We start from the raw sequence: 21,755 nt of genomic DNA on the forward strand, positions 1-21,755 counted from the left end.
CACTGTGCCCCATGGTATGCCTTTTGACCCCCTATGTGCCACTCTGCCTCCAGAAATGCCTTACACCCCTATATCCCATTTTGGCATTTAGGGGGTTAAAATGCATATTATGGGGCAGAGTGGCATATAGGGAGGTATAAGGCATTCCAGGAGGCAGAGTGGCATTAAGGGGGTTAAAAGGCATTGTATAGAGCACTCTGCCTCCAGAAATGCCTTATACCCCTATATGCCACTCTGGCATTTAGGGGGTTAAAAGGCATATTATGGGGCAGAGTGGCATATAGGGAGGTATAAGGCATTTCAGGAGGCAGAGTGCTCTATTAAATGCCCCCTTAACGCCACTCTGCCTCCTGAAATGCCTTATACCCTCATTTAACACACACACTAACACTCCCCGATGCGGGGAACTCTGATCTCTGACAGTCGGGGAAGGTATGCGCGACGGACGCAGACAACCCCCGCTGCTAGCCACACCTCCTTCCGGCTGCAGCGGACGGTGTCTACGCGGATCGCGTAGACGTCAACCCGCTGCCCCGGCAATACAGCAGGAAGCACCTGTAATTGTGTGTGTGTGTGTGTGGGGGGGTGTTAAATGGGGGATCTGGATCTCAGTCTCATAATCAGACCTCTATTTAAGACGACCCCGATTAGAAGACGAGGGGTATTTTTCAGAGCATTTGCTCTGAAAAAAACCTCGTCTTATAATCGAGCAAATACGGTACTTTACTTTTGCCAAATTATACTGCAACTCAAACCAATGTTCTCCTCACCAACTTGTGTTAGGTTAGATTTTATGTTTTTTTTCACATACAGGGCCACCCCTCCCCCTTTCTGTCTTTTCTATATAAAGGAGTCCCCCGGTATTGATATGTCCCAGTCATTTTTCTCATTATACCATGTCTCAGTAACAGCCACTATATCAACATTCTCAGTTGCTACAACCGTTACAAGTTCATGGATCTTATTCCCTAAACTGCGAGCATTTGTGGACATGACCTTTAGCTTGTGTCATTTAACACTGATGCTGCAATCGCTTTCTGTTCTTGCTTTGGGGGGCAAAATATATGCTTCTGCCTATTATCTGTACCCACGGAGGCATATTTAAAGGAAAACTCATCAGCTGGTATGAGGGAATTGATGCTGAGGCACATAGGGAAATAAAGGGCAGACAAATTAAAATCAGCCTCTTCTAACTGAGAATTTGCCTACAGCAATAGCAATCAGGCTAACCTTCCAGGTCAGAAAAGGAGGGAAATCAAAGGGCCGATAAGAAAACCCTGTTGCCAACTCTCGTAACAAGAGAAGATCCACCGCATCTTGGTCTACTTAAGGCCAAAAATGAGGTTTGTACATATGAAAGCTTCTTGAGGTACAGCCACAATCCCTGTATAGGAACCACATGATAAACCCTTAATCAGGAATTTCACTAATTCCGGGGAGGGATGAAAAACAGCAACTTCTCCTAAAACTGGATTCCACACTAATAGGCAATAGACATTGCTTGGGGAATAATTCCCCCGGGCGCATAGTCTTGGGAGGGCCCAATGGCATCCGTGCAAATATGCAGTAGCCTGCATAGACTAAAATGGCAACCAGAGGTGGCATGGCATGCAGACAGGGAAGGGGGGCAGGCATGCAGGAGAGGAAGAGGGTGGGCATGCTGGGCTTCCAAAATTGGCTAACCTCTCGTGAATGTAGAAGACCGATACCACTGGTGAGGTGGCCATGTCCCTCATTGCGCCCAGTCCACAGAACTAGATTGTGCAGGGCTGGATCTATGAGGAGATTAGCAAACAGTAGGCGGAAAATGGAATGTCTCTCCTTGATAATACAGCCGTCGATTTAGGAATCGTCTGAACACGGAGGGAATGTGAGGCGGCAAAGTCTGACCCAGGAGCGGGTAAACGGGGAATGGAGGACCTCTCCTCATGTTCGGATAGGAATGACATGTCTGTGCAAAGGTACCTGGACAGATACCCCGGACCTAAATCTGAACTAACTGAATATCTAATCGAGCTCAATGATGGAGCAGGACGAAAACGTAGAGGGGGGCCCTAATTAACTAATAGTGAGGCATGAATTACTAGCTCGAGGGGCATAACCTCCAAACGAGGAAGGGCGATTGCCTCGGGGGGGGGGCAATGCCTAGTTCAAGGAGGCCGACCACCTATGCGGTGACGTAACAAGGTCTCTCTAAGAGAGAATATTGCCTCCTATCTCACTCACTAAACCTGACACTCTAAGGTTAACAATGCCATGGAACATCTGTTTCTTCCAATTTTTTGAAGAGGGGCCCGGTTGTAATGACAGGAACCAACCTGCTGGCAATCTAATTATAGGAATGAGAAAACAGACCGTGAGATAAAACCGAGTACCTCAATTAGCAAGAGGAAAAAAACAGTACCTGAGGAGGCGGTCCCCTCGATGACTGCTTAAGAGGCGACTAGGTAGAGAAGACCTATAGCAGAAAGTACTGGAAGACCAAAAGCAACAAACCACGTTACCTGGACACTTATCCTAAATAACACGCAGCACAGTGAAAACATAAAAAATATACAAGACTTATCACACGGCCAAACTGTAATCGTGCAGAGTAACAAAGAAAATTTTTGAGTGGGACGGTTTATTTGTGAAACCGCCTCCCAGCAGAGGCCAACAATGAGTACCTGAATTAGCAACAAGAGGCAAATAACAGTACCTGAGGTGGTGGTCCGTTTGGTAACTGACTAGACGACCTGTAACAAAAGTACTTGAAGACCAAACGCGACAAATATACATACACAAACCACCTTACCTGGGCACTTGTCCTAAATAACAAGCACCAATAATGAATAAAAAGGGGGCCAGCGAGAGAGCAGCAACAGTGCATACCACCAGAAATACACAACAAATGTAACCTGCACATACAAGACCCAGCACAGAGAATACTTAAAAACATACAAGACTTATCACACGGCCAAGCTGTAATAGTGTAAAGTAACGTGAAGAAAATTCGAGGTCCGGTTGATATGTGGAACAGCCTGCCAGCAGAAGCGGCTGAGGGCAACATAGAGTTCCTCAATTAGCAATAACAGTAACAGAGGAAATATTAGTACGTGAGGTGACTGCCTTAGAGGCGACTAGGTAAAGGAGACCTATACGCGAAAGTACTTACAGACCAAAAGCAACATTATATATATATATATATATATATATATATATATATATATATATATATATAGTAGAAGTATTATTAAACACTCATTTACAGACACCAGACAAGCCAGAAGGCTTGTTTTTCCCTCAGAAATCTCATGGTGCTTCCACAACCACAAGGAGGCTTCGTATTTTGCATTTACCTTCTTTACTGTTAACCTCCAGCAGCAAAACAGTTAACAGAAAACAATAAAAACAACCAATAGGAACACAGGACACAGTCTATAAAAGTCTGCACATCGTGGCACTCCTCTCTTTCTTTGCTGCTTAACCTCCAGGTGAGAACATTCCAGTATCTTTACTTATATTATTGTATTGGCCTTTACCTGTTATCATTATTTTATCTCATTATTTATCATTTTGTCTTATTTACCTTTTTTCCGTGTTCTGCGCTGTGTTTGCGCTCCCATTCTCCCTCCCTGCCCTCGTGCATTGGCCTATTGTCGGCCACGTGGTCCAAGGCTCCTCTACACCCGGGGCGGATCTCTACCCCGTGGTTTTATATTTCCCTGACGCCCGTGCGGCGGTTTCCTCTCTCTCCGCGAGGTGGTTTCGGCCTCTCGTTTTTTCCCCGCCCTTCCTCCCTTGTTGCGGTCAGAGCCCTTACCATTTTGGTGGGCTTGCCCGCTTCTTTGGCGGCTCGTTGTTCCCCCGCGCTCCGTCCCGCCTCCTCTCTCCGGCCGGTTTTTGGTGCCGTTTCTCCACGGCCGGGGTTGGTTGCTGTGTCGCAGTTGTCTGGCGCCGCGTTGCGGCCCGTTTCACTGCTGTCCTGCGGCCTACATCTGCCGCAGGACGCCCTGATATTTTTCTGAACGGCGGCCTCGCTCAATCTCGGGGCCTCCGTTCCTCGTGACCCGCGGCGTGGTGGCTCGGGTTTTTTTGTTTTTAGCCAGGTTATTCCCTGCACAATCTCCCTTGCTCTGTGGCCTATTTAACCCCTACTGTACTGCCTTAGGTGAACCCCCTGCTGCCTAGTGCTTCCTCCCTGCACTCTAATTGCCATTGGGTAACCCCCTTTTGGCCTTACGGTGACCCCACCGCTTCTATTAAGGGTAAACCCCTGCGGTTATTTTACTGTGGTGAACCCCGTTCTGTGGACACGTTCCAGACTGTATTCGGCCTCCTCTAGGGGTGACCCCCTGTTGCCAGCGCACACTGCCCTATTGGATGAATCCCAGTCTGCTGCCGACGCCTGAGCACGGCTTTTTACTCACTCCTGTTATTTTTGTGTTCCCATAGACACATTTGGAGTGCAATGACTGAAGAATCCCACACTCAAATTCCTGCCGCTGTCCAAACCTGGCTCCGCTCTGCCCTGGCGGCGTCTTTTCCGACTGTGTTGGAGGACCTCCATTCGGCTCGCCCTTCTCCGCCTCTTGCTTCCCCTACGGGGGTGGAAGATTCTGAAGCTGGCGGCTCATCCCCTGCGGCTACGGCAGTTTCTCACAAGCGCACCTGGGGTGAATTGCCCTCCACATCCGGGAAGGGAAAAGCTCAGCTGAAGAAGGCCCGCAGTGCAGCCCTTCCTTTGGTTTCCCCTGCTGAAGACCTCACTGATTATGAGGTTCTAGACGAGTATTGCGCTGGCTCCTCCGGTCCGGCCTCTCCCATGCGGAACCAGGACTTCACTCCAGAGCCTCCCAGGATCTCTTCCAATCCATCCAATGATGGATGATCTGGGTACCCCGCTGTTCGACCCCAGGGCTCTGCGCCACCCTCGTTCCTCGGAATGGACACCATCGGCCCACATTGCCGAGTTCCTGAGATTTTGGATTTGTTGTCCCTTGGATAAAGAGGTGCGCCAGAGGCTCAGCTCGGAGTGTCCTCGTCCCACGGTCCGGGACAAAGTTCTCAGTACGCCCGAGTTTGATCAGACCTTTGTGACTTTCTTAACTAAAAATGGCAAAGACCCTCGTAAAGGCATGGAACTGGGCTTGCGCTCGGCACAAGATAAGCTCCTCGATGTAGCGGGCCCCTTGACCCAGGTGTTCCAAATGGCTGACGAAGCCATCACCGACGGCTCTCCCCTGGATCCTCAGCTAGTCCATGACTGGACTCAGAGAGCCTTATGTTTGCTGGGCAACGCCAACTGTGCGATATCGTCTGAGCGACGTAAGGCAGCATTTTTCAAATTGGATGCCAAGCTGGCTGAGTTGGCCCCCAAGGAGCTGGGCGCTGCCGCCAAGGGTCTCCTCTTCGGTGAGAAGTTCATCAAAGACCTCAGTCAGCACCTCAGTCTGTTCACCTCGCTCACCAAGGCCCAGAACAACATGAGACGTGTGTTTCGTACAGGAAATCGTTTTTCCCCCAGAGCTGGTCGGCAGAGGGGTCGTGCCTCCAGCAGAACGGCCTCATTGGCATCTAGACCCCATTTTCCAGACGCCTCCACCACCTACCGTTCCCAGTTTCGAATCCCCTTCTCCAGAGGCGGCTACAGAGGCAGAGGCTACACGTCCACCAGAGGAAGATCAGCCTCAGGTAAGACTGATCCCTATTTTTCCTCATATTCCCGTCGGGGGTCGGCTCGCCCATTTTTTCCATGCCTGGTCTCGCCTTACGTCCGATCCCTGGGTCTTTCAAACTGTTGTGGGTTTCCGTCTGGAGTTCCATTCCACTCCTCGTCAGGGTTTTCCACCTCCTCTCCCTAGGTTGTCTCGCTATGCGGCCTCCCTGGTCCATTCCGAGCTCTCCTCCCTCCTAGAGAAGGGTGCCATAGAAAGGGCGCTCTCCCCTCCGTGTTTTGTCAGCAATATCTTCCTGGTGCGGAAGAAGTCGGGGGGGGGTTCCGCCCCGTCATCAACCTTCGGTCTCTCAACAGACACATTGTGTATCGCCATTTCAAAATGGAGGGTATACATCTCCTCCGCGACCTGCTCAGGGAGAACGACTGGTTCTCCCGCCTTGACCTCAAGGATGCTTACCTTTCCGTCCCTGTCCATCACGACGATCGGAGATTTCTTCAATTTCGCTGGCGAGGCCTCCTCTGGCAGTTCACCTGCCTCCCGTTCGGGCTCAGCTCCGCTCCATGGTGCTTCACCAAACTTCTGAAGCCGGTCATGGAGTTCCTTCGGGCGCGCGGGATTCGTTCCATAGTTTACTTGGACGACATCCTCCTTATGGCTCAGGACGTCTCTTCGTCGCGATACCTACCTGGCGGTTCATCTGCTTCAGGACTTGGGTTTCGTTATCAACGAGGCCAAGTCGGTCTTGGTTCCGACGCAAACTATTCAGTTTCTCGGTTTCTCACTAGACTCGGTGGCGGCGGTCCTCAGGCTCCCTCGCGACAAGGTCCTGGTCATAAAGAAGGAGATTCGCAAGCTCCTTCGTGGCGGCCTGGTTTCGCTTTGAAATCTCGCCAGGGTAATTGGCTTGCTCTCCGCATCCATTCAGGCCATCTTCCCGGGCCCGCTCCACTACAGGGCCCTCCAGCGACTGAAGACGCGACATCTTCGCGAGTTGGCCTCTTACGACGCGATGATCGCCTTGTCGGACGAGGCCCGGTTGGAACTCCACTGGTGGTTGGTCCACATTGATGCGTGGAACGGCCGTGCCATTTTCGGGTCAAGCCCGGATTTTGTCCTGGACTCAGACGCAAACCTGTCTGGTTGGGGGGCCATTTGCGACGACGTGGCTACCGGGGGTCCGTGGACTTCGGCGGAACGCGACCTTCATATCAACTGTTTGGAGCTCATCGCGGGCTCGTTCGCGGTTCGCAGCTTCCTGAAGGGTGTTACTCACTGTTCCCTAGTGTTGCGCATGGACAACGTCTCCGCCGTCCGCTACATCAACCGGCTGGGGGGCTCGAGATCCAGGCTTCTCACGGAGCTCACCAAGGAGCTTTATCAGTTCTGTCTGGACAACCACTTGTCCATTCGTGCGGAGTACCTGCCGGGCAAGGAGAACCTCGTGGCCGACTGGTTCTCCCGGCATTGGAGGGACGTGAGCGACTGGCATCTTCTTCCAAGCGTGTTTCACTCTCTCCACCTGTGTCACGGTCCCCTCCATCTGGACCTGTTCGCGTCCAGGGCGAATTGTCAGACGGAAGCGTTCTTCAGTTGGCTCCCGGATCCGCTATCCTTGGCGGTGGATGCCTTCCTGCAGTCGTGGCCGCTCCGGGGAGCGTATGCCTTTCCCCCATTCAACATGATCCTCCGGACTCTCCATTCCGTCAGTCGTCAGGGTGTCTCTATCCTCTTGATAGCACCCTTCTGGAGGACTCAGCCGTGGTTCCCGTTGCTTCTGGAACTGTCGTGCGCGGATCCCCTGATCCTTCCCTCGACCTGGGATCTGCTTCGGGATCCGGAGGGGAACCCTCATCCTCTTATCCTCCATTATCGTCTGACGCTGGTGGCCTGGTTGGTTTCCGGGGATCCTGGCATGTGCCGGGCTTATCGGAGTCAGCTAGAGACCTGCTCTGGGGCTCTTGGGCCCCAGGAGATCTTACCTCCAGGCTTGGGACGCCTGGAGTCGCTGGTGTCTGGTTCGACACCTTGATCCCCTTACGGCACCTGTGACGGCGTTTCTTAATTTTTTTGGCCCATCTTTTTTCCATGGGCAGGTCCTACCGCACAATTAATTTGTTCCGCTCTGCCATTTCGGCTGCTCACGTTCCGGTGCAGGGCTTGGGGGTTGGTAAGGATCCAGCGGTCTGTCGTCTCCTTCGCGGTGTTCGGCTCTCTCGACCCCCTAGGGCTCGTTATGAATCCTTTTGGGATGTCTCTCGGGCGCTCCGTTTTTTGGAAGATTGGCCGGACAACGACGGTTTGTCCTTTCGCCAGCTGTCTGCCAAGACTGCTCTTCTCTTGTGCCTTGTCTCGTTCCGACGGGTGTCTGACGTTCGGGCTTTTGATGTGTCTTCTTTTGTTTTTTCTCCCGAGGGCGTTTCGGTTTCTGTGTTCCGTAGAACTAAATCCAATTCTACTTCTGTCTCCTATCCTTATTTCCCTGACCGGCCTCGCCTTTGCGTGGCGCGTTGTGTTCAGACTTACTTAACCAGGTCGGCTCCGTTTCGGTCTTCCCCTTCGTGTCCTCTCTTCATTTCTTACGTACGTCCTTTTCGGCCTTTTTCTGTGCCCACGCTCTCCCGGTGGATTCTCCTTTTGGCTGGCATTGAGGGTTCTTTTGGGGCTCATTCGGTCCGCGGTGCAGCCGCCTCCGCGGCTTTATCCACGGGCTGTTCCCTTTCGGACCTTCTGTCGGTGGCGGATTGGTCCAGGGAATCTACTTTCTGGACCTTTTATTTTCGTGCCCCGGCTCACGCCACTCTGGCCTTGGTTTCTAGGCTTTAAAAACTGCAAAATACGAAGCCTCCTGTCTTGCTATAAAGTTAGGGATTAATCTAGCCTTGGTGCAGTATTAATCTAAATTTTATTAAAGACAGGAGGCGAGTATTTTCCCTCCCTTACTATTGTTTTCTTCCCTCCCGTCTGTGATTGGGGCTTCAGCTCGTTGGTATGGGGGGGTCTCTTATTGGTTTGTTTATTGATGTTACTGTGCCTGTTGTTTTCATTCTGCTCTGTTCGACCTATGGTTGCATGGTACTGTCACGATCTTTGTCTTCCTCCGGTTGTTTGAGGTGGTGTCGTTTCAGTGGTCCATCTCCGTGTGGTGCTGAAGTTTCCTGCGTTGTTTTGTCCGGAATGTTGTTGCTGTTGTTTCAGCTTCTGTGCAAAGAAAGAGGAGGAGTGCCAAGATGTGCAGACTTTTATAGACTGTTTCCTGTGTTCCTATTGGTTGTTTTTATTGTTTTCTGTTAACAGTTTTGCTGCTGTAGGTTAACAGTAAAGAAGGTAAATGCAAAATACTCCCCTCCTGTCTTTAATAAAATTTAGATTAATACTGCACCAAGGCTAGATTAATCCCTAATTATCACCTTTGCCTCTATATACACTTTATACATGGATCCCATGAAAGTAGTTGCCCGCTGTACAAGACAGCCTTTAGACAAAACTCGGGAAGATGTACAGTAGCCAGATCACCACTCATGGACAGCTGTTTCGTCCTTCATGGGACTTGTCAGTATATATATATATATATATATATATATATATATATATATAAAACACACACACAAACCACGTGACAAAGGGTTAACGAAAAGAGGGTTAACTGGCAACCCTTATCTGCCCCTAGCAACAGAAATTTCTCGAGTAGGACCAGTTGATACATGGAACAGCCTCCCAGCAGAAGCGGTAGGAGGAAAACAGAGTAAACTAGCGAATGCAGCTTGTTAGCGGATCGGCAATCCGTTCATTTGTGGATACCAAAAAGGAAGGGTAACAAATACATACACAAACCACGTGACCTGGACCTAAAGCAACTTAACCTGAATAAAGCACACCTAACAAAACGGGTAACCGCCTCATCAACCCCCCCCCAAAACCTAATGCTACCCTCTCTGTCCCTAGCAACAAATAAAAGCAGAACCAACACGTTGAAAACTTGTAACAAAAGCACATACAAGCTGTAACAATGAGTAACTCCAAGAAAGATATAGCGAGCGAATGTAAATACTTTTGGATAAGGAAATAAACTTCCGTAAAAGTGCAGCCATGGTAACGTGAACGCAACAGTACAAAAGCACGAAGGCAAGAGAGCGCGCTTAATGATGTGTAGTGCAGGACTAGACGTATATAACAGGTATCGGTGGTAAAAGGGTTAAACAGACTTAGTAAAATTTGAGTATGAGAACTACACCTGTGTGGTGCCAGATATACACATAGCATTCTGTACCAATAACATCACCCCGCATAGACCCCATAAAATGAAAAACAAAAAGAACCAAAAGTATATCAGGAAGGAGGGCGACCCCCCCCCAACACAGAGAGGGGATGAAAACACGCCTGGGACAGGTGCACAAAGCATACAAATTACGCACAGACATAGTGACATGTAACTGTCTCCTCTCAAAAATGCATGTAAAAGTGCCATGCACACAAAAAAACAATCTGAATCAAGAAAAGTACCCAGCATAGCTCCAGTGTACTACTAAGAGTAAAAAAAAAAAAACACCTTTAACACAGATGTTTTAATTAGGCGCTGTTAGTAAAGTGAACATTGTAGAGATTTCAAATAATGCGTAGAACAGGCTTAGGTTTGATTAACAGCACCTGTGTAGCGCCACGCATACACAAAGCAGTCTGTACCAACAACAAAACCCCACATAGACCTCGTAAATGAGTTAACAAGCAACGAGAAAACAAAGTGTAACCGGAAGGGGGGTGCCCCCCTCTTGAATAACCCGATTTGCAGGAGTCGTTTGGCTTGTAACAGCTCCTGGAATGCAGACATGCCACACTGCCAATACTAGCCGAAAACTGGAATGTCATTTCCTGAAGCTCTGTGTTCCTGAAGCTCTGTGTTCCTGAAGCTCTGTGACATCACTTTCTGTATAGCATCAGCCAACATTAGGCACTGTAACGTAGTTGTGGAAGGGAGAGGCGTTGGTTAAATAACCATAGCCCCTCCCACAACTACAGGCTTATATACATTCTTCATAAGTTCTTGTTTTACTACGAATGGTGGTCCGTGGATAGCAGGAGCTCCGTACGAGGGATTGACTGGTGATTCCTCAGCCCTCAAACAGGGGTAACCCAGCAACAGTCTCACTATATTATTATTATTTAAATTAACATGACCATCACGGCCAGGTATTGTGATGAGCGGTGCTCTTTTGTGATATATTAAATTGATTATTAACCACCGTATATGGATAATTGATCTATATATTTAGGCACTTTAGGTATTTGTTTTCTAGGGCCATATACAGTATATTTACCCAACAGAAATAGGTATATTAACTAAACTGGAGATTGAGGGTTAAAATAAAAACATATCTTTGGGGTGACATCATTGCCCTCTACTCTCCACTATCTGCCCATTCATCCCTGTCGTTTTGGAATAAAGGGGAAAAAGATTTAAAAATAAAATTCTCATGAGTACCACAAGAGTGAACAGTAAAAAATACTATCCACCAACTTGGCACTCCTATAGGGGAAAAAAAATCATTTTCAGAGCCCATCCAAAAATGATCACCAAGATGAACAGTCCTCATTTCCAGCCCAAGCAAATGGCTAACGCAAGCAATAAATCTGTTCAAAAATGCCCAAAAAAGTAACCCACCTTCACTACGCAAGTGTGCATAGTCCTGTGTACCAGACGTCCCTGGTGTTTAGAAGCTACATTGCATCCTCCTTGAATAAGCCCTATTCAAGTCTATGGACAACATTGAAACCTATAGGATACATTCTTATCAATGGAGGTTACCAGAGGTTTTGTTATTATTATTGTCATGCTTCCTGCTGCATGACAGAGAGGGGACATTCAGGATGGGCTCCATGGCCCTCTTAAGAAGGACATTTGTATAGTTTAACCTCCCTCTTCACAAAGGGTCAGGGGGCAAGGATGTCCCTAAAGATTTTTTCTTTTTACTTTAAATTACCCCCATCCCACCACAAACAGGAAAGGGTTGGGATATAGTGTTAGGCAATCTGTGAGCTGTTTGGTGAGTTTTGCCTGTAGTGAAAAATGGTTATATATCACTAACAGGGGAGGGCTGGCAGCCTAAGGCCTGGGGGGCAAGTCTAGTTAAGTGGCCCATTGCGCCACCAAAGTAGCTGGGAGTGACATTGAAAGCGGTATTCACTCCACCGGCTCCTTATGAAATTAAAGTGTCCGGCGTGCACGCACCGCGCCGCTCGATGGCCGTGCCTCAGCTCTTCATGCCACCCCTTTTAAGACGTGGGACGAAGAGCTGAGGCACAGCCATTGGGCCTGACTGCGGGGGCGTACCTAGAGTATTTGGTACCTGTGGCAGATCCTGTATGTGGCACCCCACACACACTTTTTAAACTGCATAATTTCTATGGTTAGGCAAACATTGACAGGGGTACAGCATAATTGTTATTATATACTGAGGCAGACATTGACGGTAGTATATATAATGATAACAGTTATGCTGTACCACCCTCAATGTCTGACTCAGTATATAATAACAATTATGCTGTACCGAGGCACACATTAACGGTGGTACAGCATAACATATATCATTATATATTGAGGCACACACTGACGGTGGTACAGCATAACATCTATCATTATATATTGAGGCACACATTGACGGCGGTACAGCATAACTTATTAAATACTTAGGGATTATGCTGTACCACCGTCAATGTGTGCCTATCACTATACATTGAGCCAGACACTGACAATACTGCAGTACAACCCCTATCACTATATAGTAAGCCAAACATTGATGTGGTGTAGGCCTACTACTTCAGTGACTGACTTAGTATATAGGGATGCACCGAAATGAAAATTCTGGACAAACTGAAAATTCAGCATTCACTTGGCCAAAACAGAAAACAAAAAAACTTTAAAATACTTTATTAAAAGTAACACACCAAAATTAGACACAAAAAAAAAAAACAAAAAAAAAAAACAACAATATATGTATAAATAAATATATATATTAGATATATAAAAACAGCAATCACAATCCTATCATGCCCAGGTTCTAGCATGTGCTGGCTGACTTAAAATGATAGGAGTGTGATTGCGGTTAGGAATTATATATATTTTAATACTGTTATTGATTTTTTCTGTCCAATTTTGGTGTGTAATTTACTTTTAATAAAAGTGCTGTTAACACACAAAATTGATAACAGCAATCACAATCCTATCATGCCTAGGCAGCCAGTACATGCTGGAATCTGGGCATGATAGGAATGTGATTACAGTCTCCCCAACACTTACACATCCATGCTATCTGAAACCATCATTCATAAACATTCAGCATAAACTACTGCATAACACCCATCACTCTCACACACCAATCCACTGTCCCTAAATATTTTCCTACCCTTCCTCTGTCACTGTCACTCTTCCTCCTCCTCCTCGTTCTTCCTCTTCTTCTCCTTCTGTGTCCTGTCCTTCCGGTGCAGTGAGCGTGGAAGACGTTGGTCGTGGCTTCAGTGTTGATGTCAAATCCCGACGCACAAGTCCCGAAGCACAGCCACAGTTGCCGCGCGCATCATTTCTGGAGGTGTGCCAGCACCCCTCTGATGAGCGGCACCCGCCCACCCTTCCGCCAGGTACGCTACATGCACGGCGGCATTCAATCCCGCTCGCAGACGCTTTGTTTTGAACATTGCGGCTGCTTTGAATATTCATCTGCCTGCCGTCCGGCCCAGCCCTCCCCTGGTCTCTGAAAATGCCCAGGCCCTGAAAGGTATTTGATTACACTTTATGCAATGCAAATTCAACGTTTCATGTAGGAGAAAAATAACATGGTTGTTCACTTTATGTTTTCTTTAGCAGAAATATTTTATTTTACCGCCAACTCACAGATTAGGGAATAAACTCCATTATCATTATGACATTTAATGTTTTTTGTTAAGGTGACTGCAGTTGTCATGAGGGCTACTCCCCAGACCCTAATCATAGACATCTCTGTATACGCAGTGATTGGGGACAGAGTCAAGGGTAAGTTTATATTTTAATATAAACAATGAAATTGTGAAAAATGAGTAGGTACAAAGGTTTACTACAAAATTAACTGACTCATTTGTAAAATTTAACAGCCTAATTTGTGCTATGCCAGCATTCCCAATTGTCACATAAGAAAATTGCTTGATCAATATTTAAATTAGCTACAAAGTGAATAGTTTTATATAGAAACATAGAATTTGATGGCAGACAAGAAGCATTTGGCCCATCTAGTCTGATGTAAGGGGTTTTATTTGCCTAAATGTTTTCTGGAAAAGAGCAACACTGCCTCTGTACAACTAAGAACAAAATGCAGTATAAAAATAACAATAAACGACTGTCAGATGGAAAATCATAAGATAAACGTAAGAGTAAATTTATGGTATAGTCCACCCTGCAAAGGAAGGGTGGAGCGATAGCTCAGAACAATTAAAATGTATCTCCCTTTCTATCTCTCTCCAGACCCTGGCCTTACAACACACTTGAGAGAGGATATGATCTGGTGACTGGAGAGCAAGCACCAGAGAAGATATTGAGGTGAGTAATTGAGTGGCTTCTGGTGTATACAAATAACTTTCTAAGTCAACAATAGTAATCTATATCTTATAATAAGGGGGTGTTCTACTTCCAATCTAGAGGGAGTTGGTGCATAAGTTAAACACTTGGTGCAAATAGGGCAGCTGAGGAAGTATGAAAATGTCTTGTCAGAAGTATCATGTAGCTATAATTCAAGCACTGTAAGTAAAAACGGTAAGAGTGTGGATAGCTGATGTATTTAATGTGAAAGGCACATAACAGGTCATGGGGTAAATGTGAAGACTGCATAAGGGAGTGAAAACAATCAGACTTTATCATTACCTTATAGCGCGAGAAGATATTGATTGGTCTCTGACTGATCTGAATAGTTCAGTTCTCCGTGAGACTCGTCTTTGAAGAATATGTATTAAGCTATTTTACAAGCACTCTAATACCCATTTGTCAATCTGTTAAAATAATATAATTAAAGTACAGTACATGATCTCATTTTTGTACCGCTGATTAGCTGTTTGAAGTAGCCAATCAGTGACAGGAACATGAAAATTAATGGGAGGGCTTTCTGCGTAAATGCACAGAGGGTCTTGTAACACAGTTTTTCAACCTTATAGATTACAATCTTACATATAACCGTGCCTAACACTTTCCACTAACAGTACCACAACACTATTCCTTACACAATCCCCTAGCCTCTATTCCGCCAAACCCAGGGACAGAGAGACTCCGAAAAAATAAAAAAAATTGCCTTAAACCCAGGTAAGGAATTTCGGCAAAAACAATGCCTTGTGTGCAGGAATCCAGGCTGTGGAGATGTGGTCCATTTCTGGATTTCTGTATGTTCTGCCCTGGACCTCTGATTCCTGGATTCTAGTTCTGCTCTTTGCTTCAGCTCTGGTTCCTTTACAACGTGTGCCCCACCCGTTATGTTTGTCTCAGTCTGCAGTCTACAGGTATGTCTCTCTGATATGTGTTTAGATTTCATGTTTAGTACCTCTGTAGGCAGGGTTTAGCGTTAGGACCCACCGTATATTGTACTTTGGCGTAGTGGTGGGCTAAGCATACTATGGCCATATGATGTGATGGAATCTCCAATTATTATCACAAAGTCTTAGGCTAGTCCTGTATTTATGTATGCCTTGTCTGTTATGCTCCTTGCTCTGTCCCCTTTGCTTGCTAGGTTTCTCTTGTACTCTGCTTAGCTTCCCTACTCCCAGCCTGCAGCATCCTGCACATGATTCTAGTGCTATGTTTCATGCCTGCTCCAGGGTACCTGCAGGATATCTCCAAGTTCTGCTCTGTTCTGACATCATCCGCTGCTATGTGGCTGCACAACCCTAGGTGTTCAACACCTGGGTGAGTGCAGTCGCCCCGGGGCCAGGCCCTGTCCAACTCCACTACTCCACAATAACTCCTGAACACCATCTTTGGGCGCTCTGGGTCATTACAGTAGTCTATATGGACCCAGTTCCTGACAGGTTAGTGGGGTGTATTGGAGTGATGTGGTTTCAGGTAAGATATAGCTAATGGGGGTAGATTTACCTCCAAAATCATGACATGGAGGGGCGTGGCCTGAGAGCGGAGCTATTGGCTGTGTGATTTAGAAGCTCTGCACAATTTACACCAAAAACATAGATTCACCGCTAAAAACAACTGCACAGATAATGCAATCGACAAGGACCAAGAGGCTGTTCATTCGAGGAGTGTCTGGCACATCCAATGACAGTAAAAGACAAAGTAGGGGTGAAGAAGACCGCACGGCGGCGGCCATTACGAGGCCTAATAGGGAATCGATGGAGCGAACAGAAGGTAATGCTGGGGCACTAGATGTACACACACTGACTTCTACAGTTTGCGCATTGCTGCAAGAACTGAGGCAGGAGGTCAAGGGGATATTTCAAAGACTTCATACCCTGCATATTGCCAAACATGATTAAGGCAGATATGGTAATTGACCGCATACATAGACTCCCGAAAGGAGGTCTGGCTCCAGCGACTCTATAGCCCAAATCCTTTTTTACCAGCACAAAGCAGCACTGCTGACAACTTTGAGGACGGCCAAGAACATTCCGGAGAGATACCAAGCTATAGAGTTGTTCCGGGATTTGTCTACATACACGCTGGAGTGGAGGAAGCAGATGAAGCCCATAACTGAGATTCTATGCAAAAAAAAGAATTCTATACCGCTGGGGCTATCCATGCAAGTTATTAATCATCAAGAGAGGTAAAGTCAAATCTTTACAAGAGCCTAAAGAAGCGTTTACTTTTCTGCAAGAGTTGGGCATGTTGGATACAGTTGATACACCAAAGCTACCACCAGCAAGCGGCAATCCAAAAAACCCACAAAAGATTCATAGTGATTGGCAAAAACTGCCACAACGTGCTGGACAATCCAGCATCTCTCATGGTTCACTGCAAATACCTGAGTGAAATATGTTAAAATGCTTAACCTCCTGTATTATTAAAGTTGATGTTTAAAATTGATATTACTTATGATTGCTATAAGAATGGCACAATAGTAAACTTAGCAAAATTGTTAAATCTTATAACTACTGATAATACACCTTATGAGTAATTGTTGCAGTTGTAGTATTTGCTCGATTATAAGACAAGGTTTTTTCCAGAGCAAATGCTCTGAAAAATACCCCTCGTCTTATAATCAGGGTCGTCTTATAATCAGACCTCAACTAGGTCTGACTATGAGACTAAGATCCAGATCCCCCACAGCAATGCAGGGGACCTGGATCCTCCTGTCTCCCCCCCAACTTACCGGTACTTCTGAGTCCCCGGTGCTTAGTCCGGGCAGCGTGTAGAGCAGCGGGGGTTGTATGCGTCCATCGCGCAGACCTTCCCCGGCTGTCAGAGTTTTTTAACCCTCTATACGCCACTCTGCCTCCTGAAATGCCTTATACCTCCCTATATGCCACTCTGCCCCATAATATGCCTTTTAACCCCCTAAATGCCAGAGTGGCATATATGGGTATAAGGCAATTCTGGAGGCAGAGTGGCACATAGGGGGTCAAAAGGCATATCATGGGGCACAGTGGCATATAGGGGGTATAAGGCATTTCTGGGACAGAGTGGCAGATGTGGATAACTGGGGGGACAGGTTGAAAAAAAAAAGGAAATAAAAACAAAATCTTTTTCCTATAGGGTCGTCTTATATTCAGGCTTTTTATTTTTTTCATAAATTAATATTCAGATTTTGGGGGGTCGTCTTATAATCAGAGTCATCTTATAATCGAGCAAATACGGTATATCCTTATGCTTATACCTCTTGTTCCACACTTTTTGTTTTGCGGTTCAGAAATGAATTGAGTGGACGTGGAATGTTGGTAATTTACATAAATTTTCATGTTACTTACCACTCCTACACCCCATAGGAGAGGCATTAAGAGTACTGGACTGCTGACATGCTTGTTGCGCCATAACAGTCACCTGGTTCCTCTTCACTGTATAATACTTTGGTTCATCCTATGCTTGATTGTAACAGAGTGGCAATTTATATTACTTATATTACTTGCAGATGTTCAAAATATTATACAAATGGCTCACCTTCTGGGTTTACTTATTATGAAAACCATCCTATGCCACCATGGTTAAGGTTATGACGTATAATGTTAGGGGCCTAAATACACCCTTTAAGTGTAAAACATACTTTGTGTACAAGAGACATTTTGCCCAGTTAAAAATGCCACACTTTAGCCATAGAGACTTTCCAAATATTTTTCACTCTCAGCAAAAAAAAAAAATAAAGGGGAACATTTATAGCCTTTAAATGGGACCTACAATTGAACTTCACAGATCAATAACTGATAAAAAGGGTAGATATATAAACGGAGAAGAGATGGTTATTGCTAATGGATATCTATAAACAATGAAGACTTAAAGACAGAACTACAAGAAAAATTAAGGAATACATGATGGATAACGATACAGGAGATGTTTCTAGTGAAACCTTGTGGTTGGCCCCAGGGCCGGCCCTACAATGGAGCCGACTGGGGCAATTGCCCCAGGCGGCACTTTTGAAGGGGCGGCACTTTGCTGCTCCAAGCGCTTTTTTTTTTTAAACGGAGGAGAGAGAGGGGCGCCGAGTGGTTTTCGCTTACCCGCTCGGCGCCCCTCTCTCCTCTGCGGCGAGTCTCCGTGCTCTGCCACGGTGCCGGCTTGTAATGCTGAGCGCCGGAAGTGACGTCAATTTACGGCGCTCAGCATTACAAGCCGGCACCGTGGCAGAGCACGGAGACTTGCCACAGGACTGTTTAAAGGTGAGTACCAGGGGGGTTAGGGGTACATAATGGCGTTGGCGAAGTTTAAAATGCCGCCCCCCCCGGCGTCGGTGGGGGGGGGGCTCCATTTTAAACTTCGCCCCAGGCGGCATTAAGTCTTGGGCCGGCCCTGGTTGGCCCATAACATAAGCTTGTTATACGTGGTCATTGCATAGCCAAGGCATCAATTATTAAAAAATAAAGGAAGGCTTTGTTGCTAGACTTATACACAAAACTACATCAACTAACAAAACTACACATTGATGATCCTAGCGAAACTAACTGGGAAAATTGAAATAAAGTAAAATGAGATATAATGAAAATACAACAGGATAAAAGCATTCTTTTGGGAACAAAGCAGACAAAATGTTGGTCAGAAAATTAAGACAGAGGGAAGCAGGAGGCACAATCCCATATTTATATGATGCAAATGGTAATAAGGTCACATACCCTAACCAAATAGCTAATATCTGTGCCAAGTTCTACAAGGAATTGTACAACAACAAAAAAAAACAAACAAAAAAAAAAAAACACGACCCGAGAGCCAAGGTCCTTACTTTGGGATGTCATTCGGCAACATTTCCTAGAACTAACAGGGCTAGGCAGGGGTGTCACGGTTATATTAATATATATAGCAAATTAACTGAAAAAGAAACTTCATTAGAATTTGGAATAAGATAAAACTCAAATTAAAAGGTTGGAGTGAATGTAATATTTCTTGGCTAGGAAAAGTTGCAGCAATTAAAATGATGGTGATACCGGAATTACTCTATATTTTGCGATCTATTCCAATCAGTTTTAACCAAACTCAACTCAACCATTCAAAAACAGTTAAACTCATTCATGAGAAAGCAATAGGCGATCTAGAATCCCAGAAGCAACCCCTATACGCTACCTAGCGGAATGGTTATACCAAATGTTAAACTGTATCACCGATCTGTTATTTTGGCAATTTTTGTGGGTTTTTATAACACGTTTAAAATCAGGTATGAATTCATAGCTCCTAGTATATGTCGCTGTCAAACAACACCCCACTATGTGTTCAGCAACCTCCCCTGAGTATAGTGATACAGCCCAGGCATGGGTTTGACAGGTTGTTTGGCGTCTAAAAGGCCACATTTGGGAGGTTTGCTTTTTTTGTTTTGACATCTGCTCAGTCTGTGCCTATTCCCTAATTGGGACATCTTTGAACCTGGTCAATTCATTTTGCCCCATCAAATCATAAATTTTTTAAACTAGACACCCTTTGCCAATTTTTTTACATTTATTTTTTGGACTTTTTTTTTTTTTTTTTTTACGCTTTGTTGGAACTGGATGGTTCCCAGGATGGTGACGTAATTGCATGTCAATAAGTGCATATTTTTTTAAAAAGTGTTCATATTGTGATTAGAAAGCTGGGCTCCATTCACTTGTATGGTTGAATGCAGTACCTGCCTGGAGAGACCCTCTTGGAAGCTTGTTTATTTTTTTCAAATGACGCCGCCATCTTGCGAGAGGGAAAATCTTTGTAGAATGTTCAGAGCGGTCACAGTGTGCCCTATCCTTTTCAGGGCATTTCAGGGACAACAGTTAAGCATAGGAGGTGATGGTTGATCACTTCCCAAGCGATTCTAAATCAGGCGTCCCCTGCCATACAGTGTATGGTGGATGTTGACGCCTGGGCAAGGGACCACACAGGGCCCCTGCTGCCGATCTCTATGTTGCTGAATGCCTCATCATTGTGGCATTACTGCAACGCGGTTTAAGCGAAGAAAGCAATCTTAGATTGCTTTCTTCGCTTATTTAATGTCATGATGTGCCAGGCCCGTCATTGGTTGTTAAGAGCAGGGTCAGACTGGGAATGAAAAGCAGCCCTGGAAACATTTGGAGACCAGCCCCATATATTTTATCTCGCGGTCGAGCTCTTTTACCCACACGCACCCCTTATACATACCAGAGTCACACTATTTGCCATACAAATAACTATAAAACATTCCTTTTATCACATTATTTGTATTCAAATGCCAGAAAGCAAAAGAGGCCCTAATAAATGAAATTCATGAGACAAAATGGAATCAAAACATTCCATTTTATTCAGTGGAACAAAACAGTGATCACATTATTCTTCACGGTATTCTTGTAAGAAACTTATTTCTTTATTAATTCATGTAAACAATTTTTTCATATTTAATAAACGCTATGATTGAGAAAATGTATTTCTTGTTTTTATTTCCTTTTATTTGCCAACCTGCCCCCCAGTTATGCACATCTGCAACCAGGTTTGCAACCCTGCCTCTAGAAATGCCTTTTAACCCCCTATATGCCACTCTGCCCCATGATATGCCTTTTAACCCCCCCATATGGCACTCTGCCTCGAGAAATGCCTTATACCCCTATATGCCAGGGGCATATCATGGGACAGAGTGGCATATAGGGGAGTATAAGGCATTTCTGGAGGCAGAGTGGCATATAGGGGATTAAAAGGCATTTCTAGAGGCAGAGTGGCATATAGGGGGTTAAAAGGCATATTATGAACCCATATAACACCCCCTCCCACACTTACCACAGCTTCTGACACCCTGGGGCAGCGGGTGGAGGCTGGCGTGCATGAAGTTAAAGGGGCCGGCTAGCACCAGCAGCAGGTAGTCAACATAGAACAGGTGTCAGAGCAGTTGCTTCTCTGCTGGATTGATATCGCAGTTATGAGAACCTAAACAGCAGATGTAAACGTGGTCTAATATTCTTGTCTAGAGGGCAGAAAAAAAAATATTGCAGGAGGTGATTACAATTACTCTTTCTAAACAGTAGGAAAGGACTACACTACGGTGCAAATATGTTACTGAGTATAATACTGCTCTTAACAAGAGCCTTTCCTGGTCAACTGTTGTGCAATGATAGAGGGTATTGCGGGTTGGTCCTGTACTCGTTGCCTGTAATTCGGGATCTGACCCCAGTTGTGCTAACTACTATTGTAGATAGCCCCAAACGAAAGGCAAATCAGATCAGAATTTAATGGCAACGAGCACTGGACCAACAGGAAATTTTACTAGGTGGGGTTACATAAACCGAAGGAAAAAAGGCACCAAATTTCACACAACCTCTGTTCATTTGAAGCAATTAAATCTGCATACTCCATTCGAGATTTCAGGCCATCCCCCATTGCTGATGAGGTCTCTCTAATCCTAAAAATAGTCATTAGGGCATCATCCCTTAAAGTCGTGTACCCCTCCACTCAAGGCCTATTGGCCCTTTACCGTCCCTGTTTTTCGACTCTCTGCATAAGCACCAGACTCA

The 21,755-nt window shown here is 45.8% G+C and overlaps 1 protein-coding gene across 1 annotated transcript in view; it reads left to right on the forward strand.

Moving 5' to 3' along the window:
• ASTN2 (astrotactin 2) overlaps positions 1-21,755 on the forward strand; it is a 715,352-nt gene that overhangs the window by 145,673 nt on the left and 547,924 nt on the right. Inside the window, exons 6-7 of the mRNA XM_053473898.1 lie at positions 13,596-13,680; positions 14,146-14,220. Of these exons, the coding sequence (XP_053329873.1) occupies positions 13,596-13,680; positions 14,146-14,220 (160 nt within the window). The remainder of the gene's footprint in view (positions 1-13,595; positions 13,681-14,145; positions 14,221-21,755) is intronic.

Source organism: Spea bombifrons, chromosome 8, assembly GCF_027358695.1.
Source record: "Spea bombifrons isolate aSpeBom1 chromosome 8, aSpeBom1.2.pri, whole genome shotgun sequence".
Taxonomy (NCBI): Eukaryota; Metazoa; Chordata; class Amphibia; order Anura; family Pelobatidae; genus Spea; species Spea bombifrons.